The sequence below is a fragment of the Hyperolius riggenbachi genome, chromosome 1 (genome assembly GCF_040937935.1).
Source record: "Hyperolius riggenbachi isolate aHypRig1 chromosome 1, aHypRig1.pri, whole genome shotgun sequence".
Lineage (NCBI taxonomy): Eukaryota > Metazoa > Chordata > Amphibia > Anura > Hyperoliidae > Hyperolius > Hyperolius riggenbachi.
The window spans coordinates 104,519,559-104,538,028 of record NC_090646.1 but is presented as its reverse complement, the minus strand read 5'-3'; the positions used below and the strand labels follow the sequence as shown (position 1 = coordinate 104,538,028).

General features: G+C 42.6%; 1 protein-coding gene across 1 annotated transcript in view; it reads left to right on the top strand.

Moving 5' to 3' along the window:
• Window positions 1-18,470, top strand: part of LOC137557929 (uncharacterized) — a 259,888-nt gene that overhangs the window by 187,242 nt on the left and 54,176 nt on the right. Inside the window, exon 15 of the mRNA XM_068271708.1 lies at window positions 9,034-9,125. Coding sequence (XP_068127809.1) covers window positions 9,034-9,125 — 92 coding nt within the window. The remainder of the gene's footprint in view (window positions 1-9,033; window positions 9,126-18,470) is intronic.

The window sequence follows — 18,470 nt, the reverse complement described above, 5'->3', positions numbered from 1 at the left end:
AATTCCAACCCAGCTGGGTTACAATTTACTTCACAACATGATCCCACCAGTATTGAGTATTGAATATCTAGATCTCACACTGTTCATAGAATCCAACACTATCAAAATCAAAACATACTTTAAACCGGTGGATGCCAACAACTACATTCATTTCGAGAGTTTCCATCACCGTCCCTGGACCATCAATACACCATATAGTCAATTCAGAAGGATACACAAAAACTGTACGGACATTTCAGATTACAACACACAATCGGACTTCCTCACTAACAAATTTCTGGCACGAAAATATCCTAAAAAACTCATTAAAGATGCAAAATTCAAAGCAAAAACCGTTCCACCACATAATCCAACCCAATGTCACACTAAACCGCCCACTGCAGATTACCCGTTCAGTGCCCAACACCCCCAAATCCGTACTATTTTACAAAACAGATGGGATATTCTATTACAAGACCCCTATCTGCGACAATCAATTCCTCAAAAACCCCAAATTACCTTCAGAAGAGCCCCTAATTTACGTAACCTTCTAGCACCTAGTAAACTCCGAACACCTACAGCCAACACAAATCCAAAGCAAAAACATACCCCAGGATGCTACCCATGCAACAACACCAGATGTAAGGCCTGCCCGTTTATTAATGCCACCAACTTTTTTGCTCCAACACCACAAAGATTAATTATCCAATCAAACACCCGATAACCTGTACCTCAAGATATGTCATATACATTATCTCCTGTCCTTCTCACCTCCAGTACGTGGGCCGTACCACACAACCGGCGCGCAGTCGTATTGGACAACACAAAAGAAATATACTAAAAAACTTTCCCCTTCACAGCGTTTCCAGACACTTCGGCACTCACCACCACAATGACCCCACTCTATTCCATATAACACTTATAGAAACCATTGACCAACAACTGCACAATGCTTTTGAAATATTGAAAGCGAGAGAGATGTTTTGGATACAAATGTTGAGGACCCTCATTCCTGAAGGACTCAACGAACAATTAGAAAAAATCCACTAATCATATTGAATCAATATTATTTTTAACCCAGTCGCCTCTTTTATCGGTCCTCGTCATACGTTCGAGTTTTTAATACTTTGTATTTTCACCTATTTATTTTTATAAATTTTTGTGTGTTTTTCTTATTGTTTGTTTTTATTATATCCTGTTGACTTTGTCATGGTAATTTTATGTATGTTTCTAATTTATTTTATCATTACCATTATTGCGATTAATTTTTATTATTATTGCAACTTTTATTCTCTTTACAAGTATGGTCCTTATCCCGATAGCCCAATGTCTCTTTTATATTATTTATATTATAACATGGGAATTTACAGCGACATTTGCACTAAACTACATATATACAGTGATGTATATAACCAGAATTATTTTTATGGCCTATTTCATAACATTGACAGTAAAATCCGCATTCCCATGCGTCTTTATTGACGCAACATCTGTTCCCACGCCATCCTACGCATGGCGGCTTGAAAGTACGCATGCGCCAATGTCGTATGCAGCAAAAAATACGTATGCCTGGGACGCAATGACGCGTCAAATATACGCATGCGCGCAATGCGTAATGACGTAATTACTCATGGCGGGAAACCAAGCGCCTGCCCCATATTCTAATGAATTAAGGGGTGGGATTCACCACTATAAAAACGGCAGTTCAGTAGCACTTGGTTACTGAGGCGCCAAGTGCTACCTGGACATACTGCTGGTAAGTTACTCACTTTATATAACCCTTGATGTTTTTTTGTAACTATGACTAGCACTTCTATATTTTAAGACAAGTTTATTTCCCCCCCACCTCTGTAACACGATGTACACGCATTTATACACACGCACTTTGATGCATTTGTGAAAATTTATATATGTTTTTAAATGTGTCTATAACTGTTTATCTGATAATTACTCCATGCTCACATGGATGTATATCTGCTGTTTTTTACACACATGCTGTAGATCACCCCGTTTTTGTTATTTTTCCCCCCTCCCCCCCCCCCTTCTCTTTTTTTCCCCATCCTTTCCCCCCCCCCTCCCTATATTGTTATTGTGGGTTGTTTTTTCTACCCAAAAAGTTTTTTTTCCTTCCCCCCCCCCTCCCACTTTTTTCCTTTTCCCCTTCCCCATCAAAATGAAAATCTTCCCCCCCCCCCCTCCCGGTGTCCCTTTCCCTATTTTTTTCCCTCCCATTGACCCTATGGGATTCAACCACATACAGCAAATTCTTCTCACCCTAATATGCCCATTGCTATTTATACTTGTGCGGTATGTTCAGAAATGTACAAATGTGTTGCCTCTTACCCCCAGTTGTGTGCTCAGTCCTGTATTTGCCTGATTAAGCGGGCTTGACCTGCAAAACGCGTTGCGATCTACCTTTGGAGTATACCAATAAATATTCCCTTTGTTTGAATACACAGTTGTTGTGTCTGCTTGCGGGAGGTAAGTCCACCACTGCCTCCCACGCAATTTTTTAAAAACTTTTAAATACTGTTTTTATTCTTTTGGCGCCTCTGTTCTCAAGTATAAACACATAAATCATAGTAGGTATGTGACTTGAAACAGCTATAAAAACCCTAATTTTGCACATGTGGCTAATGCTCCACCACCATATAATGCTTTCTGTTATGTGTGCTCTTCTATTCCTGCAGTACAGGGAAGCATAGTGGATTTTTTTATACTTAGTTTCTGCTGTGTACTGATTTTTTCACAGCTGTTCAGTTTTTGGTGTTCAGTCATGTTATTTTGACAAATAATTAAATCACATGACTGACCATAGGTAAAAATGCAGATGTAAGAGCCAAAATGCACAGTAGGCCTTGGCTGAGGTGAAGGTGTGAAAAATCCACTGTGCTTTACTGCAAGACTTTGCAATGATGGGGACAGGCTATCTGAAGTACAATGCAATGGTGGACACATACTATTTGGTATACATGTAATAAGAGGCCCGTGTGATGACTGCATGTTATGGGCCACTTGGTGTGGGTGTAAAATATAACGGCATGCTTGGGAAGTGATTGGCATACAGAGCTACTATTGTGAATCAGCATAAAGCTCTAGTAACACAGATCTCGGATAGCATTCTGCAAGTATTTTGGTAAATTATTTTTCCAATGCAAACTGATGTTTTACTTTTTACTAAAAATAGAAAAATTAGGACAGAAAATGTACATTTTCAGACTTTGCAGACTCTTGGTGTATCCTACTGGACTTGCAAAACGAAACTGGACCTGAACAGGACACAAGAAAAACAGAGAAAAATGCACTCTGTGTTTTTAAGGAGAAGAGCCCATCTAAGTCTCCAAGTAATCACAAGTGTAATTTGATCTCTCAGCTGTGTCAGCACAGAAATTTGCCAGTCCTCGGCAGATACAGCTAATATGTAAACACAGGATGTTAACCTTTTAACTGCTTCCATGAAAGCAGGAAGTAGACACACTGCAGATTTATTGCAGTAGTTCTGTAAGCTGTAACAAAGAAATGTTTTTCTTTAAAGGTTATTATACTGTTGCTTATCTTTAAAAGGAGAGACAAAGGTCTGAGTTCAGGTTTGCTTTAAAGGGATACTGTAGGGGGGTCGGGGGAAAATGAGTGGAACTTACCCGGGGCTTCTAATGGTCCCCCGCAGACATCCTGTGCCCGCGCAGCCCCTCACCGATGCTCCGGCCCCGCCTCCAGTTCACTTCTGGAATTTCAGACTTTAAAGTCTGAAAAACACTACGCCTGCGTTGCCGTGTCCTCGCTTCCCCTGATGTCACCAGGAGCGCAAAACAAAAGAGGACAGGAGCGCACCGCTGGTGCAATAACGTTTTTTACTTCAATCAGTCACGCTGATACAAGTTACACTTACGGTGTGTGAGAAGTCAATGCGCCTGTCAGGCCTGCCGTCTATCCTCTCCTGTGTCCCGCTCTTGGCCAGAGCGGCGGGATGCGATGGAATTGGCGTGGGAGTCGGAGGCGGTGGGCAGAGCCAGAACGCGCGGATGCCGTCTGACGTCACAACGTTTCAGGGTAGACCACACCTTCATCAGTTGATTCCCGATGAAGGCGTGGTCTACGCCGAAACATTGTGACGTCAGACGGCATCCCCGCGTCCTGGCTCCGCCCACCTCCTCCGACTCCCACGCCAATTCCATCGCATCCCGCCGCTCTGCCCAAGAGCGGGACACAGGAGAGGATAGACGGCAGGCCTGACAGGCGCATTGACTTCTCACACACCGTAAGTGTAACTTGTATCAGCGTGACTGATTGAAGTAAAAAACGTTATTGCACCAGCGGTGCGCTCCTGTCCTCTTTTGTTTTCTAAAAGAAATCTGAAATCAGGGGCCTTGTATTCTCCAAGACAGACATGAATACCCTTTAAAGTGTACCCAAAATTGCCGACATGCAGCTTGTCAGCAATCTTGAGGGAAAGGGGCATCTTTTGCAGGAGAAGCACTCCAGAAAAACACCCACTGTGGGCATCAGGAATGTCCCTTGCCTCATCTCATTGGCCCTTTACCCCCTATCCCCCGCCTTTCGGAGCTCTGTGCTGCTCAGATGACCCAAACCCCGCTACTCACTAAAGTTGGATGACCGGAGTAAACGGTGCACTGCCCTACAAAATGTTGATTAATACACACAGGAAATCCCTATCTAAATTTAATTTAATAATATGGTATAAATGAATCGAGAGACTGATCTCCCTGACCTACCTTGTCCCTTCCCCCACTGCTAGCCTCTAAGATGCAGGGCCGGGCAATTAAAGCCCAAATAGGCCTATCAGGAATCTCTTTGGCCTTCTCAGAGCTAGAAACTATATTGTTAAGTCAAGACAAAACCAAACTGATTTCTCGCCTCTACTCCCTAATGTCCGATAAGAGGGGATATTATAGATATGATAAGGTTAAAATAAAATGGCAAACTAATGTGAAATTTCTGCTATAGAATGGGATGAATTTGAATCCTCTTATATGACTACAGTGATTAGCTCAGCGGACAAGCTGATACAGACAAAATGGCTCTACCAGGTCTACTATACCCCGGATAAGCTGGCCAAAATGGGTAAAGGCATTGGTTCTATTTGTTTTAAATGTGGGTTACCAAAAGCAGATTTCATTCATTGTGTTTGGGAGTGCGTGGAACTTCAATGTTACTGGACGGCCGTTACAAGGCTATTGGAAAAAATCATGGACAGACCTATCACTCTTTCTTATAAGGCGTCTCTTTTAGGAATTATAGACAATACCACTTGCAACAAACACCATAAATTATTTCTTAGATTAGTATTCTTCTATGCATGGAAAAATTTGTTGTTAAAGTGGAAAATGTCTAAACCTCCTACAATTGCAGATGTGAAAACACTTATTAATCAGAATCTGCCTTTATATAGTCTCATGTATCAGGTGAGAGGTCATCCAGAGAAATTTGAAAAGGTATGGGGCAGATGGGTAAATGATAGTACTACAGTAATCCCTAATCTTGATATTACAACCAGTGTGTCAGACACATATTTATAGTTATTGCGTTACCTTCTAACATTCCACAGGTTCATGTGTTATAATAAGGTATATATAACTGGACTTTTCTAAAGGTGTATAGCATTAAACATATAATTTTTCCATTATGCAATGAGGTAGATATATCAAAAATGGGACATGACTTAAATGTATATGAATATTGTAATCTTCAACCCTGCGTGGTTTTTTCTTTTTGTTCCTTTGTGTTATATAGGGGATGGGGGGGGGAGGAAGGGGAATATTGTACGCTGTGTATAATTATGAAAAAAATTAATAAAAAAATCTCTTTAAAAAAAAAAGATGCAGGGCCGGTGCTACCATAGAGGCAAAGGGGGCAATTGCCCCAGGGCCACAGAACATGTAGGGGCTCTCAAGTTGTCTCCCCCATCTTAACTGTTGCTCCCTGAGGCCTCTGCAGAGTCTTTGGCAGAGTAGCATCTCATCTGTGCTGGCGGGCAGGTGAGACACTACACTGCCAAAGACTCTGCAGGGGCCTCAGGGAGCACAGGGAGGTGACTGGGAGAAAGCGTCCACAGGCGGCTCAGGGGCCCAGGATGGAAATTTGGCTGTAACAAAGATGCTGCTTTTTGGTTGAGGGTTGCCTGTTGGGGGGAGGGGGGGGGCTGGGCTTATTATGCCCTGGGGACCCATTGTTACTAGAATCGGCCATGCTATGATGAATCTACTTGAGGTCTTGCTATATTCTGCAAAATACGCACAACTAATCTGCATCCACACAGGTCTATATTCTTTGTTAAATATACTGTATAAGTAGGACATTCTTGTACCACCACTCATACTACATGCATTTACTCCCAGAATATATTTGGCAGTACCTGTGATAAACTTGTCATTGTATGCATATTCACTGCAATTCTTTGATTGGGCTATATTGCTGTGAATACTTCGCTGTAGGTATCTGGTAATATTGTACTTGGATAGATATCATAGCTCCCAACTTTCCCTCTTTTTGAAAGACAGTCCCTCTTTGGGAACTAAATCCCTCTGTCCTTCTTTCTCCCTCATTTGTCCCTCTTTCAGGACTGATATATAGATCTGTGTAAATATATGTATTTTTCTACTGAAAAATGTGTGTAATTGAAACTTTATTCCCATCCTTCAAAAATGGATATCTTATTTTCAAGATAATGTTAATATGAATAAATATGAATAATTAATATTCATGTTAATATGAAGGAAAATGAACCAGGATAGAAAGCAACAGTGTGGTTTGAATTGTAAAACAACATATATATATATATATATATATATATATATATATATATATATATATAAAAAATTTTGTGAGAACTTTGTATTATGCATGACTAAGGGTTTGTTGGGGGGGGGGGGTGATTAGGGGTGTGGCTTAACCTTCCTGGCGGTAACCCCAAACGTAGTTCGGGGTACGCCGCGCAGGAGGTTTTCTCAGGCCCTGCTGGGCCGATTTGCGTAAATTTTTTTTGCTGGACGCAGCTAGCACTTTGCTAGCTGCGCCAGCACACCGATCGCCGTCGCCCCGCGCTCGGTGACGTCATCCCGCCCTGTCGACATGGCGACGGGGGAAGCCCTCCAGGAAATCCTGTTCTTTGAACGGGATTTCCTGATCGCCTATCGCCGGAGGCAATCGAAGGAGCTGGGGGGATGCCGCTGAGCAGCAGCTATCATGTAGCGAGCCCTAGGCTCGCTACATGATGTAAAAAAAGAAAAAAAAAACGGCAGCGCTGCCCCCTGGCGGTTTTTAATATACCGCCAGGGAGGTTAAGTGTCCCTCTTTCTGATATCAAAAAGTTGGGAGGTATGACATATGTTTAATAAACTTGGTTTTGGTTTAAAAAAAAAAGTCTCCCCCGAAACAATCTGAAAGAAATTATAACCCTTAACTACTCTAGCTAAATCTAATAAAAGCTGGAGTTAGCCTTTATAGCTATTGGAGCACTTTCAATGTAAACAACATTCCTCAGTTAAAGGGATTGTATAACTTGATGAGCCTTAATCCTGAAAATGTGGCTGGACATAGTGATAACTGGCTAGATAAATATATATACTGTATATCTTCCAATTGTAGTTTCCATTTCTGTCTGTTTATCCACTATCTACTGTACAGAAGACAGAGGCATCACTATGGTTGGTGTCACTCGGTACGGAAATTCATGGTGTCACCCCTCTCTTACCGCTTGAACCTGTAACCTAACCAGGCTAAACAAAACCGATAATACTTTTTTCGTAGTATTGTTACTTGTTGAGAATGGGGTTGGAAAGGGATTATAGTGGACCCATTTGCTATAGGGGAGAGAGGAGTTGTGCAATAGCCTGGTCTATTAACATAGAAAAGCTTATTTTGTCAGCATTCAGGAAAGGTCAGTGCACAAAAAATAATAAAATCAATATTGTGTGATTTAGGACAACAAGTAGGTACAACCATATAATTAGCACAAGCGAAAAAAGAAGTTTTTGGGTATAAGGCGCCACATCAATTTTTGTCCAAAACACTATTTTTATTGCACAAAAAATTGGGACACATGTGTGCTATCGCACACCCGAGTAACCAGCATACATATAATTATCTAAAATTAATTACATTCACACTATTAAAAACCTGAGGTTGCCAACAGGGTCATTAGATGCATATCCATAATATCACAATAGGCTCACTAATCATGTGCACTTTTGGATTAGACTCCCTATTTTCCATAGATTGCGTATTGCCACACTGTCCACTTATGTGGCAAATATGCCTGATTAGCATGCAGTTAGTTGCTATGCAATTAGATAAGCTGCAAGGATATAAGCAGGATTCTTCATTGCTGATTAGGCCATGCATAGACGTGCAATGGCACATATACTTGCGATTTTGAAGCTGCAGTTAACAATTGTCACAGTCAAAGGGACAGTGCAAGCTTCCAGGATTAGATAAGCTTCTTTTCAATGGGCCCATTATGTCCTCATCGGTGTGCGTAGAGCACTGCGCAGGCTTGCCCTTTAACTGTGTGGTCTAGCTTGTATTTGTAGTCCACCAAGTGTGTGGCATACAAGATGAGTGAAGGAAGTTCCTCCCTGTGCATACAGGCCGCCGTACTCCAACTGCTCCGGCGTCTACTCGCACACTCTGTCAGGATCCAAGCCCCACGCTTTACTGCAGCAAAGTCCGCACGCTAACTCCAGCATACCAGGGAGCAGGATCGCATGGCCGGCCGGTGGCTCCTCCCACCTACGCGTTTCCCGTCATCAGACGTTTCATCAGGGCGTCTATATTAACATAGCCCTACTCCACTGTCCCTTAGCCTGGAGCTTGGTGTCACCCGCTCTGCAGGTGACACCCGATGCAGTCCGCACCTACCTCACCCCCCTAGTGACGCCATTGACAGAAGAACAAAGCCAAACATACCATTATTGTAAAACACATAGATGCGGAAGCTCTAATGGATTATTACTTCTTGTAATTAAACTGATAGATAAACTGTACACTGTAAGAATTCTGTTCTATTCATCTTTTTTTTTTGTTATATCATTTTAGGCAAGAAAAAAGCTTGAACACTTTCAGAAAATATTAAATGGCATAATGACGCCAGAGACTTCTAAGTCAATACTAAAACTGTTTGATAAGGAGTAAGTTTACTAAGATTTGTATTAGATCATACTTTTCGGGCGTGTATCACAAATACATAATTTAATAATTTGTATATATTCTATATATTGTGCTGTAACTATACCTAACCCTACTCTCACACAGTACCCTCCCTGTACCTATCCCTAACCCCTAGACCCCCCTGGTGGTGCCTAACCCTACCCCCCCCCCCTGATGGTGTATATTGTACTGTAACTATACCTAACCCTACTCTCATACAGGACCCTCCCTGTACCTATCCCTAACCCCTAAACCCCCCTGGTGGTGCCTAACCCTAACCACCCCCTGGTGGTGCCTAACCCTACCACCCCCCTGGTGGTGCCTAACCCTAACCACCCCCTTGGTGGTGCCTAACCCTAACCACCACCTTGGTGGTGCCTAACCCTAAGACCCCCCTGGTGGTGCCTAACCCTAAGACCCCCCTGGTTGTGCCTAACCCTAAGACCCCACTGGTGGTGCCTAACCCTAACCACCCCCTTGGTGGTGCCTAACCCTAACCACCACCTTGGTGGTGCCTAACCCTAAGACCCCCCTGGTGGTGCCTAACCCGAAGACCCCCTGGTGGTGCCTAACCCTAAATCTCCCCTGGTGGTGCCTAACCCTAACCATCCCCCTGGTGGTGCCTAACCCTAACCATCCCCCTGGTGGTGCCTAAACCTAACCATCCCTCTGGTGGTGCCTAACCCTAACCATTCCCACTGCACAAACACCCTTACACGCATATAAACTATAATATATTTAATCCTCTAAATACTTCACTATAAATAACATGAATAGAATAATTTATATATTTGTAATAAAATAAATAGCCTTAAAAATGTATATATTTGTGGTAAAATAAATATCCTTAAAATCACGTACACATTATTAATATTATAAATAGAAAAAGGTATATATATATATATATATATATATATATATATATATATATATATATATAATAGATAGCCTTACAATCACGCATTCAAAATCTTAAAATAACGGTAATATTAAAAGCGATATATTAAGTAAGTTAATAAAACTATAATTGATGCATTATAAGTGTAAAAAACAAAGTTAATACCATAAGCGATGTATTTGTAATAGAATAAGGTTGAAAACGATATTTAAGTATTATACGTATGAAAACGAATTATAAATAATAAAATAAGTGTAAACGATAATTTACTTGTTACAGCCCTGAAAGCGAAATTTAAAAACAAAAAAACAAGTAAAAGCTCCTATAAGCGAAATTTAAAAATAAAAAAATAAGTAAACCACACAGTTAAAACGAACTTGTAAACGATATTTGTAATAACCCTTACTCTGTGACCGAATAATTTTGTTAACACGATCCCTGCAACCGCTATTTCTCGGGCGCCCAATTTTCCTGTCGGGTGCCCAATAGCCGATATTTTGCATTGCAGTCTATGGCGGCGCCCTTTTTGTCCACTAGCCATATGCGCCCTTTTTTACTGCTCCCACTTTTAGGTACCATCCATTGAGGAACAGAAAATGTTTTTTTATTTTTCCAGGTACTTATCCGTTAGCCGGGCGCATCCTGTAAGTGGCAACAAAACTCCATTAGAGTTACATCTTTCCCTACTATCCATGGCGGCCTGGAGGGAGAATAGTAATTAGCGCCACCTGCCGGATGCGCCCGGCTAACTGATAAGTACCTTTTTCCAGTAGCTTATTTTGTGTTTGCATACACTAGTAGCTGGACTTTTAAGGCTCGTACACAGGTGCAACTTATATACGACCAACTGCACAACATGACGATCTACACAACTTTTTATTTACACAACAAGTACGTGTATACGTGCTGACCAACTACACAACCAGCTCGTTTAAATACTGTGCACGCACCATGTCAGCATTCAAAAAACAACAAGTTGTTCAAACAGTCGTGGTCAACCTGCACATTGCACAATAGTTGGTCAGTTGAACAACGCTGGTTGGATTGGGCAAACTGCCCATTATCAATTGGTAAGCTAGTCGTTTGCTGCCCATACACGCCCAACATTCGTCCAAAAAAATCACATGGGAACGATAGTTGGGTGAAAAAGTTGCACGTGTGTACAAGCCTTTAGCCCATTGCTTCAGGGTCATTTCACGTTGGCATGTTAAAGTAAAACTGTGCAATGTTATAGCAGAGCATGTCTTACATGCATTCAAAATACATTTTTACACTGAGATTTAGGGTTACTAAAAGAACAGAATAATTGTACCATTAATATAACCTCTCCCTAGCATGGATCCATAATTCTATGACTTTAAAGTAGAACTAAAGTCAATTAAAGAAAGCAGTCCAATTTGTAGCAGGGTTCCCGTGACCATTTTTAAAGTATTTTTTTTTTTTTAAATAAAGTGGCCTTTTCATTAAAATAGTAAATAATGGGCTATATTCACTAAACTAAATGGTTATCAAAATATCATGTGCAAAGTGATACGCATGATTAGTAGAGTGTTGTGCATTGCGTACTGCATTGCATTATGGTCTACTTATTGAGTGTAACACTTTATGCATGTTATTCTGATTACTATTGTTTGCTAGTTTACTAGTTTGCATTGTAAATGGAAACATTTTAAAACAATGCATTCATAAAGATGTGACTGGCACGTCAGTAGTGTCTAGTAGTTTTTCTGTGCGATATATAAATGCATCCTAATGTATTAAACATTATCAGTAATAATTATGAACAATTTCAAATCACTCATTCTTTTTAATATATATAGTATATATGTACAGTATATAGTATACAGAAGAACAGTGGAGGACAATAGGGTATTATCCATTTACATTATACAGTGAAAAAAAAATCAATATTATGGAGCTTTAAAATGTTCTTAAAGGACTACCGAAGTGACATGTGACATGATGAGATAGACATGTGTATGTACAGTGCCAAACACACAAATAACTAGGCTGTGTTCCCTTTTTTAAGTCTCTGCCTGAAAGAGTTAAACATCAGGTATGTAAGTGACAGTTTCAGACCGTGTCGGGACTGGGTCAGACTATAGCATAACCCTTAATGATAAGTAATTACAGCCATAAAACACTTACCTGTCAGTAAATTGCTTCTGAGAGCAGGAAAGAGATAAAAAGGGTGAATAATCAATAGATTTGAGCTCTAGCATACTTCAATGAAGGTGTCATTAAGCATAGACAATGAAACAGTAAAAACTTAAAAACTATATTCACAAATAAAATAAAGCTGTGGAGTATCTAAAAAAATATTTTTTTAGGAAGAGGAGGACAGATACAATTGTTTTTTTCATCAGTTTATTTTCACCTCTTATGTCCTAAGTAGAGGCCCTATTACAGTAGATCTTTCTTTGATTAAAATGGTTATAAACAAAGTAAAATGTATAATTAAGTCACAAACATAAGGGTTAAAAAAAAACCCACAAAGAATAGTAAGTAATACAGTATATAATAAGTAAGACGTGTATATAAAATGTGATTGAGTTATAGTGGAATAAAAAATATTGCCCTGTTCCTGATCCAGATTGCCAAACATTTTTTTAACTTAAATGATCTCTGAGCTTGAGGCTAGGTTCACAGTGATCAGCTGTATGATGTGCATATTAAAATGAGTGTGAACTGCAATAGGGAGTGGACATCATTTTTATCTTGGCCACGCCCACCACCAGAACAACTGTCACCCCTCCGCTCCCGTGCCTTCACGCTGTATGATTTATTTAATACAAAGACGGCATGCAGCGAGTTAGAATAACGCAATTCGTTACTGTGAATAACCCCATAGACTTGTATGCACAATGAGTTGACATGCAGAATTATTCTGTGGTGCTCGTCACGAGCTCGTGATCACAAGCAACTTGTGATAACGAGCCATTTTTGCCGATCCCGAGGTCATAATCGGCAATCGTGATTGGCTCTCGATCACGACTGTCGGTCACGAATGCACTTGTGATTGTATTCGTGACGAGCTTGTGATCGCTGTAGTCAGGGAAATGATGTTGTATGACATCGTTGGACCAATCAGAGGGCCCCCAGCTGAGGCCCTAGCAACCAATCAGAGAAGGGGAGCCTGGGCCTCCCCTCCTCTATATAAGGTGGCAGCCATCTTGAGGATCTTGTCCTTGCTTGTGACTCTGTGGTTCTGAGAGCATCTCCAGTGCTGCTGTCCGTCTGAGCAAGTGCTTTTCCACTATTTAAACCCAGTGTTTTTCATCCAAAATACATTTCCAACACATTTATTGCATTGCTTTATAGCTAGATAGTGATTTAATTGTGTTAGTGTAGTGTATTTACTGTATACAGTGCTAGGCTAGCTTAGCTGAGGTCTGTGCAGGCTAGGCCTGCTAGGTAGCCTAGTAGCCTGTAGGTAGGTTAGGGATTAGTTCTTGATTATTTATCAGTTACTGTGTTAGTTTAGTGTTAGACTTAGACTAGCATTAGCACACAGTCAGTCAGCAGCATCTGTCTCACAGTCTCACTGTGATTCTGCAGGTGCTGCCTTTGAGTGTGACAGTCAGACAGTCTTACTGTACCACTCACTTCACTGTCACTCTCCTTCTGTCACTGTAGTGTGTTCTGTTAATATAGTGTTAGTGTGTTCTGTCAGTTCAGTTTAAAGAGAAACTCCAACCAAAAATTGAACTTTATCCCAATCAGTAGCTGATACCCCCTTTTACATGAGAAATCTATTCCTTTTCACATACAGACCATCAGGGGCGCTGTATGACTTATATTGTGGTGAAACCCCTCCCACAAGAATCCCCTCCTACAAGAAAAGTTCAAACTTTTGGCAGTTTCTGTCTGTGAACCTTGTTGCATTGTGGAAAATAGCTGTTACAGCTGTTTCCAACTGCCAAAAACCATGCAGCAGCTACATCACCTGCCAACAGTAAAATGTTCACTGGAGTTCCTCTTTAAGTTAGCTTCTCTATGCTATTTGATTTGAAGATTGTAGCGCTTGATAATTAATATTTCACAATGGCAGCAATGAGTTAATATAGAATCCGTAACTATATACAAAAAATGTAAACAATAAAACTCATGCGCCTCTGCATATATGATTAATGCAATATTTATTAAAACCAATCAATTAATAAAATCTGCACACCATGAATCTGTACTCAGCCTCTTTCTAGTCACATACCTGGGCAACATCAAAGGACCCAGGAAAAATTGCCTAGATTTCTATGCTGCCAATTTACTTCATACATGCGTGCATTAAATATAAAATAAAATATAGAAGCAACCTCCCTTTCTCCTTTAATCTACTGTTCCTTAAATCTCCAGATTCTAAATAGCCAGCATTATAGATCTTTCTATGCAGCGTTATTGTTTCTCCACTCAGCAATACTTTGTACTTGCACTTAGCGTTTATCTGTCTTTCAGAAAGCGTATACTGACCGCTACACGTTTCACAGTACGGCAGGATTTATATAATGTTCCTCCCTAGTGAGTTTAATCACAAGTGAGTTTGATCACAAAGACTCTTCTGCTACTTCAGTAGCTGACTCACGGTTACCGCACTGATCGGCAGTCCATTCGCTCCAGAGAGAGGAGGGGGCAGAAGGAGTTCCCAGCTTATCCGGTATCTTTAGATGTATAGACCCGTTTGAGTCCCGGCCGGCGACTCACTGCTGGATCACTCCGATGTAGGCTACAAGGACTTCCGTCTTGGCGTACTTTGCAACACACTATATTGACAAAATGTCACGGAAAGAAACTGAATGGATATACACTCTGAACAGTGGAGTCCCGCTAGGATTGAACTCAGATATTGAGATTTATGCATTTTAAACGAGTTCGCTTATCAGAGACATAGCAACAAGTGATACGGAGAGAGGTGGGTGGAGTAACAGAGTATAAGAAGGTACACAGCCAATGGGAGTACGCCCTGAAGAAGGTAGGCGGAACCTACCGAAACGCGTTGGCTATTGGCTAAGAAGTGTGGTGACGTCACCCCCCGGACTCCGTGTGTTGCAAAGTACGCCAAGACGGAAGTCCTTGTAGCCTACATCGGAGTGATCCAGCAGTGAGTCGCCGGCCGGGACTCAAACGGGTCTATACATCTAAAGATACCGGATAAGCTGGGAACTCCTTCTGCCCCCTCCTCTCTCTGGAGCGAATGGACTGCCGATCAGTGCGGTAACCGTGAGTCAGCTACTGAAGTAGCAGAAGAGTCTTTGTGATCAAACTCACTTGTGATTAAACTCACTAGGGAGGAACATTATATAAATCCTGCCGTACTGTGAAACGTGTAGCGGTCAGTATACGCTTTCTGAAAGACAGATAAACGCTAAGTGCAAGTACAAAGTATTGCTGAGTGGAGAAACAATAACGCTGCATAGAAAGATCTATAATGCTGGCTATTTAGAATCTGGAGATTTGAGGAACAGTAGATTAAAGGAGAAAGGGAGGTTGCTTCTATATTTTATTTTATATTTAATGCACGCATGTATGAAGTAAATTGGCAGCATAGAAATCTAGGCAATTTTTCCTGGGTCCTTTGATGTTGCCCAGGTATGTGACTAGAAAGAGGCTGAGTACAGATTCATGGTGTGCAGATTTTATTAATTGATTGGTTTTAATAAATATTGCATTAATCATATATGCAGAGGAGCATGAGTTTTATTGTTTACATCTTTTATTGTTTACATCTCTATGCTATTTGGCTGTGAGCAATTGCTCATTTACTGTGAAAACAGTATGATTTTGCTATTTTACACCTGTACAACACATACAGTATATTGCATTGCTGTATAGTTGTCGTTTGATTGTGTTAGTCAGTGCAGTCAGTGTATACTGTATACAGTCACTTAGCTGAGGTGTGTGCAGGCTAGGCCTGCTAGCCAAGTAGCCTAATAGCCTGTAGGTAGGTTAGGGATTATTTTTTGATTATCTGAGTTACTGTTAGTTTATATAGTGTTGCACCACTAGCATTAGCAGTACTACAGTCAGGACTCAGCAGCATCTGTTTCTCACTGTGGCTCTGCAGCTGCTGCTTGTAGTGTGAATGTGTGACAGTCAGTCTTAGTGTCACTCACTGTCACTTTCTCTTCTTGTCACTAGTGTTCTGTTCATTACCAGAGTCAGTTCAGTTTAGTTTGTGACTGACTGACTAGACAGTTACTGTTATTTATTTTACTTTATTTCACTCTCTGTCACTGACCGCACGTGTATGTGTAGTGAAGTGAGCTAATCAGTCAGTAGTACATTAATGGTATTATAAATTTAAAAAAAAAAAAAACGTTTAAATTTGGTAAATTTTCACCAGTCACCTCACACATATTTAATGAAAAAACAAAACATTCAGGGTATCCCCCTTTCCATTTTTTTTTATTTTTCTTTATAAATTGTATTGTGTATTGAGCAATGTCTGCCAGGTGCAGAGGCAGCAGGAGATGCAGCACCACCACGGTTGCCACCGGCAGGTCTATGTCACCATGGACACTCCGAGCAGCTGGTTCGTGGCAGACCGTTACCTGTCCTTCACTCTGCACTGGGTCAGCTTAGTGGAAGGGGGTGAGGCATCAGCAGCAGCCCAGTGGGTGGTGCCACCCCGCGGGGTTAGGGGAGATGCAGCAGGCTCCTCTGATCCTGCTCTCTCCTCTGGCACACCTGCCAAATGCCCCCGCCTCAGCAGCAGCCTCAAGCCCCGCCACTGCCAAGCACTGCTGGAGATGACCAGCCTGGGGAAGAACAAGCTGACGGCAGCTAACGCCCTGGCCGCCCTCAGGGAGCAGGAGCAGAGGTGGCTGACCCCCAGAGGCCTCAGAGTCGGATTGGAGGTGTCTGACAATGGGGACAACCTGCTGGCTGCCATCAGCAGGGGACACTTGACCAACGTCCCCTGTTTGGCCCACGTCCTGAACCTGGTGATGCAGAGGTTCTTGCGCACCTAGCCGGGGATGGTAGATCTTCTGGAAGGGGCCCAGAAAATTGTTCGCCATTTTCGCCGCTCCGCCACTGCCTCAGCGATCCTGGCTGACCTGCAGTAGTGCGAGGGCCTGCCACCACACAGGCTCAACATCGATGTACCAACTCGCTGGAACTCCACCCTGGCGATGTTGGAGTGGCTGTGCCAGAACAGGAGTCACCCACTACATCGTTGAGGATAATGTCTCCGGCACCACATACCTCCAATTTATTCCAAACACAGATTGGGGGCAGATGCATCAGGTGTGCCTGGTGTTGTCTACCTTCCTGCAGGGAACCAACATGGTGAGTGGGGAATGGGCATCCCTCTGCGAGTGGGTGCCAATGGTTTGCCTGCTGGACAGGGCAATTTTTGATCTGCTGGAAGAGGGAGAGGCAGCCCTGACCGAGCTGGATCAACAGGCAGCTGCGCAGTTTACCTCTAAGGAAGAGGAGGACTTTGAGCTGTTGGAGGAGTTGGAGGTCCCTGACCTTGCTGTTGAGGGGGAACAGCAGAGCACAGCTGCAGTGGTGTGAGGGTGGAGAGGCCAGGGCGAGGGTCAGCGGGCACAAGAGGAGGACAGGCATGTTGTCTTAGGGGGGTGATGACGATGATGTGTCTGCTGTGGTGCACAGAGACCCCAGGGTGATCCAGATGTGGGAGAAGGAGGACATCTGGATCACCATGATCCTGGGCCTATGACTGAAGAGCAAACTGGGTCAGTTCCTGCTGCGTGGAGACCCAGAGCGTTGAAGAAGGGAGTTGTGGGCGGCCCTTGTTCACAGTCTGAAGGAAGCCTTCCTCCAGCCTTCCACCCCACCTGCCCCTGTTCAGCCAAGACAGCAGCCGGTGCCTGTGGCCAGCAGCAGCAGCAGGCACCCAGGAGATCTGCTGAGTCGGACTAGGCAACTCTACACGAGAGAGCTGCCTAGAGAGGAGGTGCCATCAGCAGCAGCATCCTTCTCTAGTCAGCACCAGCGTATGACCCGCATGGTGGCAGACTACATGGGGTCCTTAAGTGGGTTCGATACCGAGGCCCCCGTGGACTCCATGGAGTACTGGGTCAAGAGGCTGGAGATCTGGAGGGAGATAACGCAATACGCCCTGAAAGGCCTGTCCTGTCTCCCTTCCAGCGTCCTGTCGGAGAGATGCTTCAGTTTGGCCGGTGGCGTGGTCACAGAGTCACCTTCCTCAAGTGGACAGACTCACCTTCCTCAAGATGAACCAGGCTTGGGTTGAAGGCGATTTCCTGGCCCCTGCTGTTGGCGAGAGGAGGACATGAGGTGGCTGGGAATAGTGGTATGGCAGACCAACCGTCAACAGCACAACCTCCTGCAAATTAAATTAGGCCTGGTTCTTCTTATTTTTGCTGTGGTACCACCGCTAGGTGTCATACTGTAATACTGCTGCTGCCACACGCTACTCCTTCTGGTGCTGCATGTACCTCCT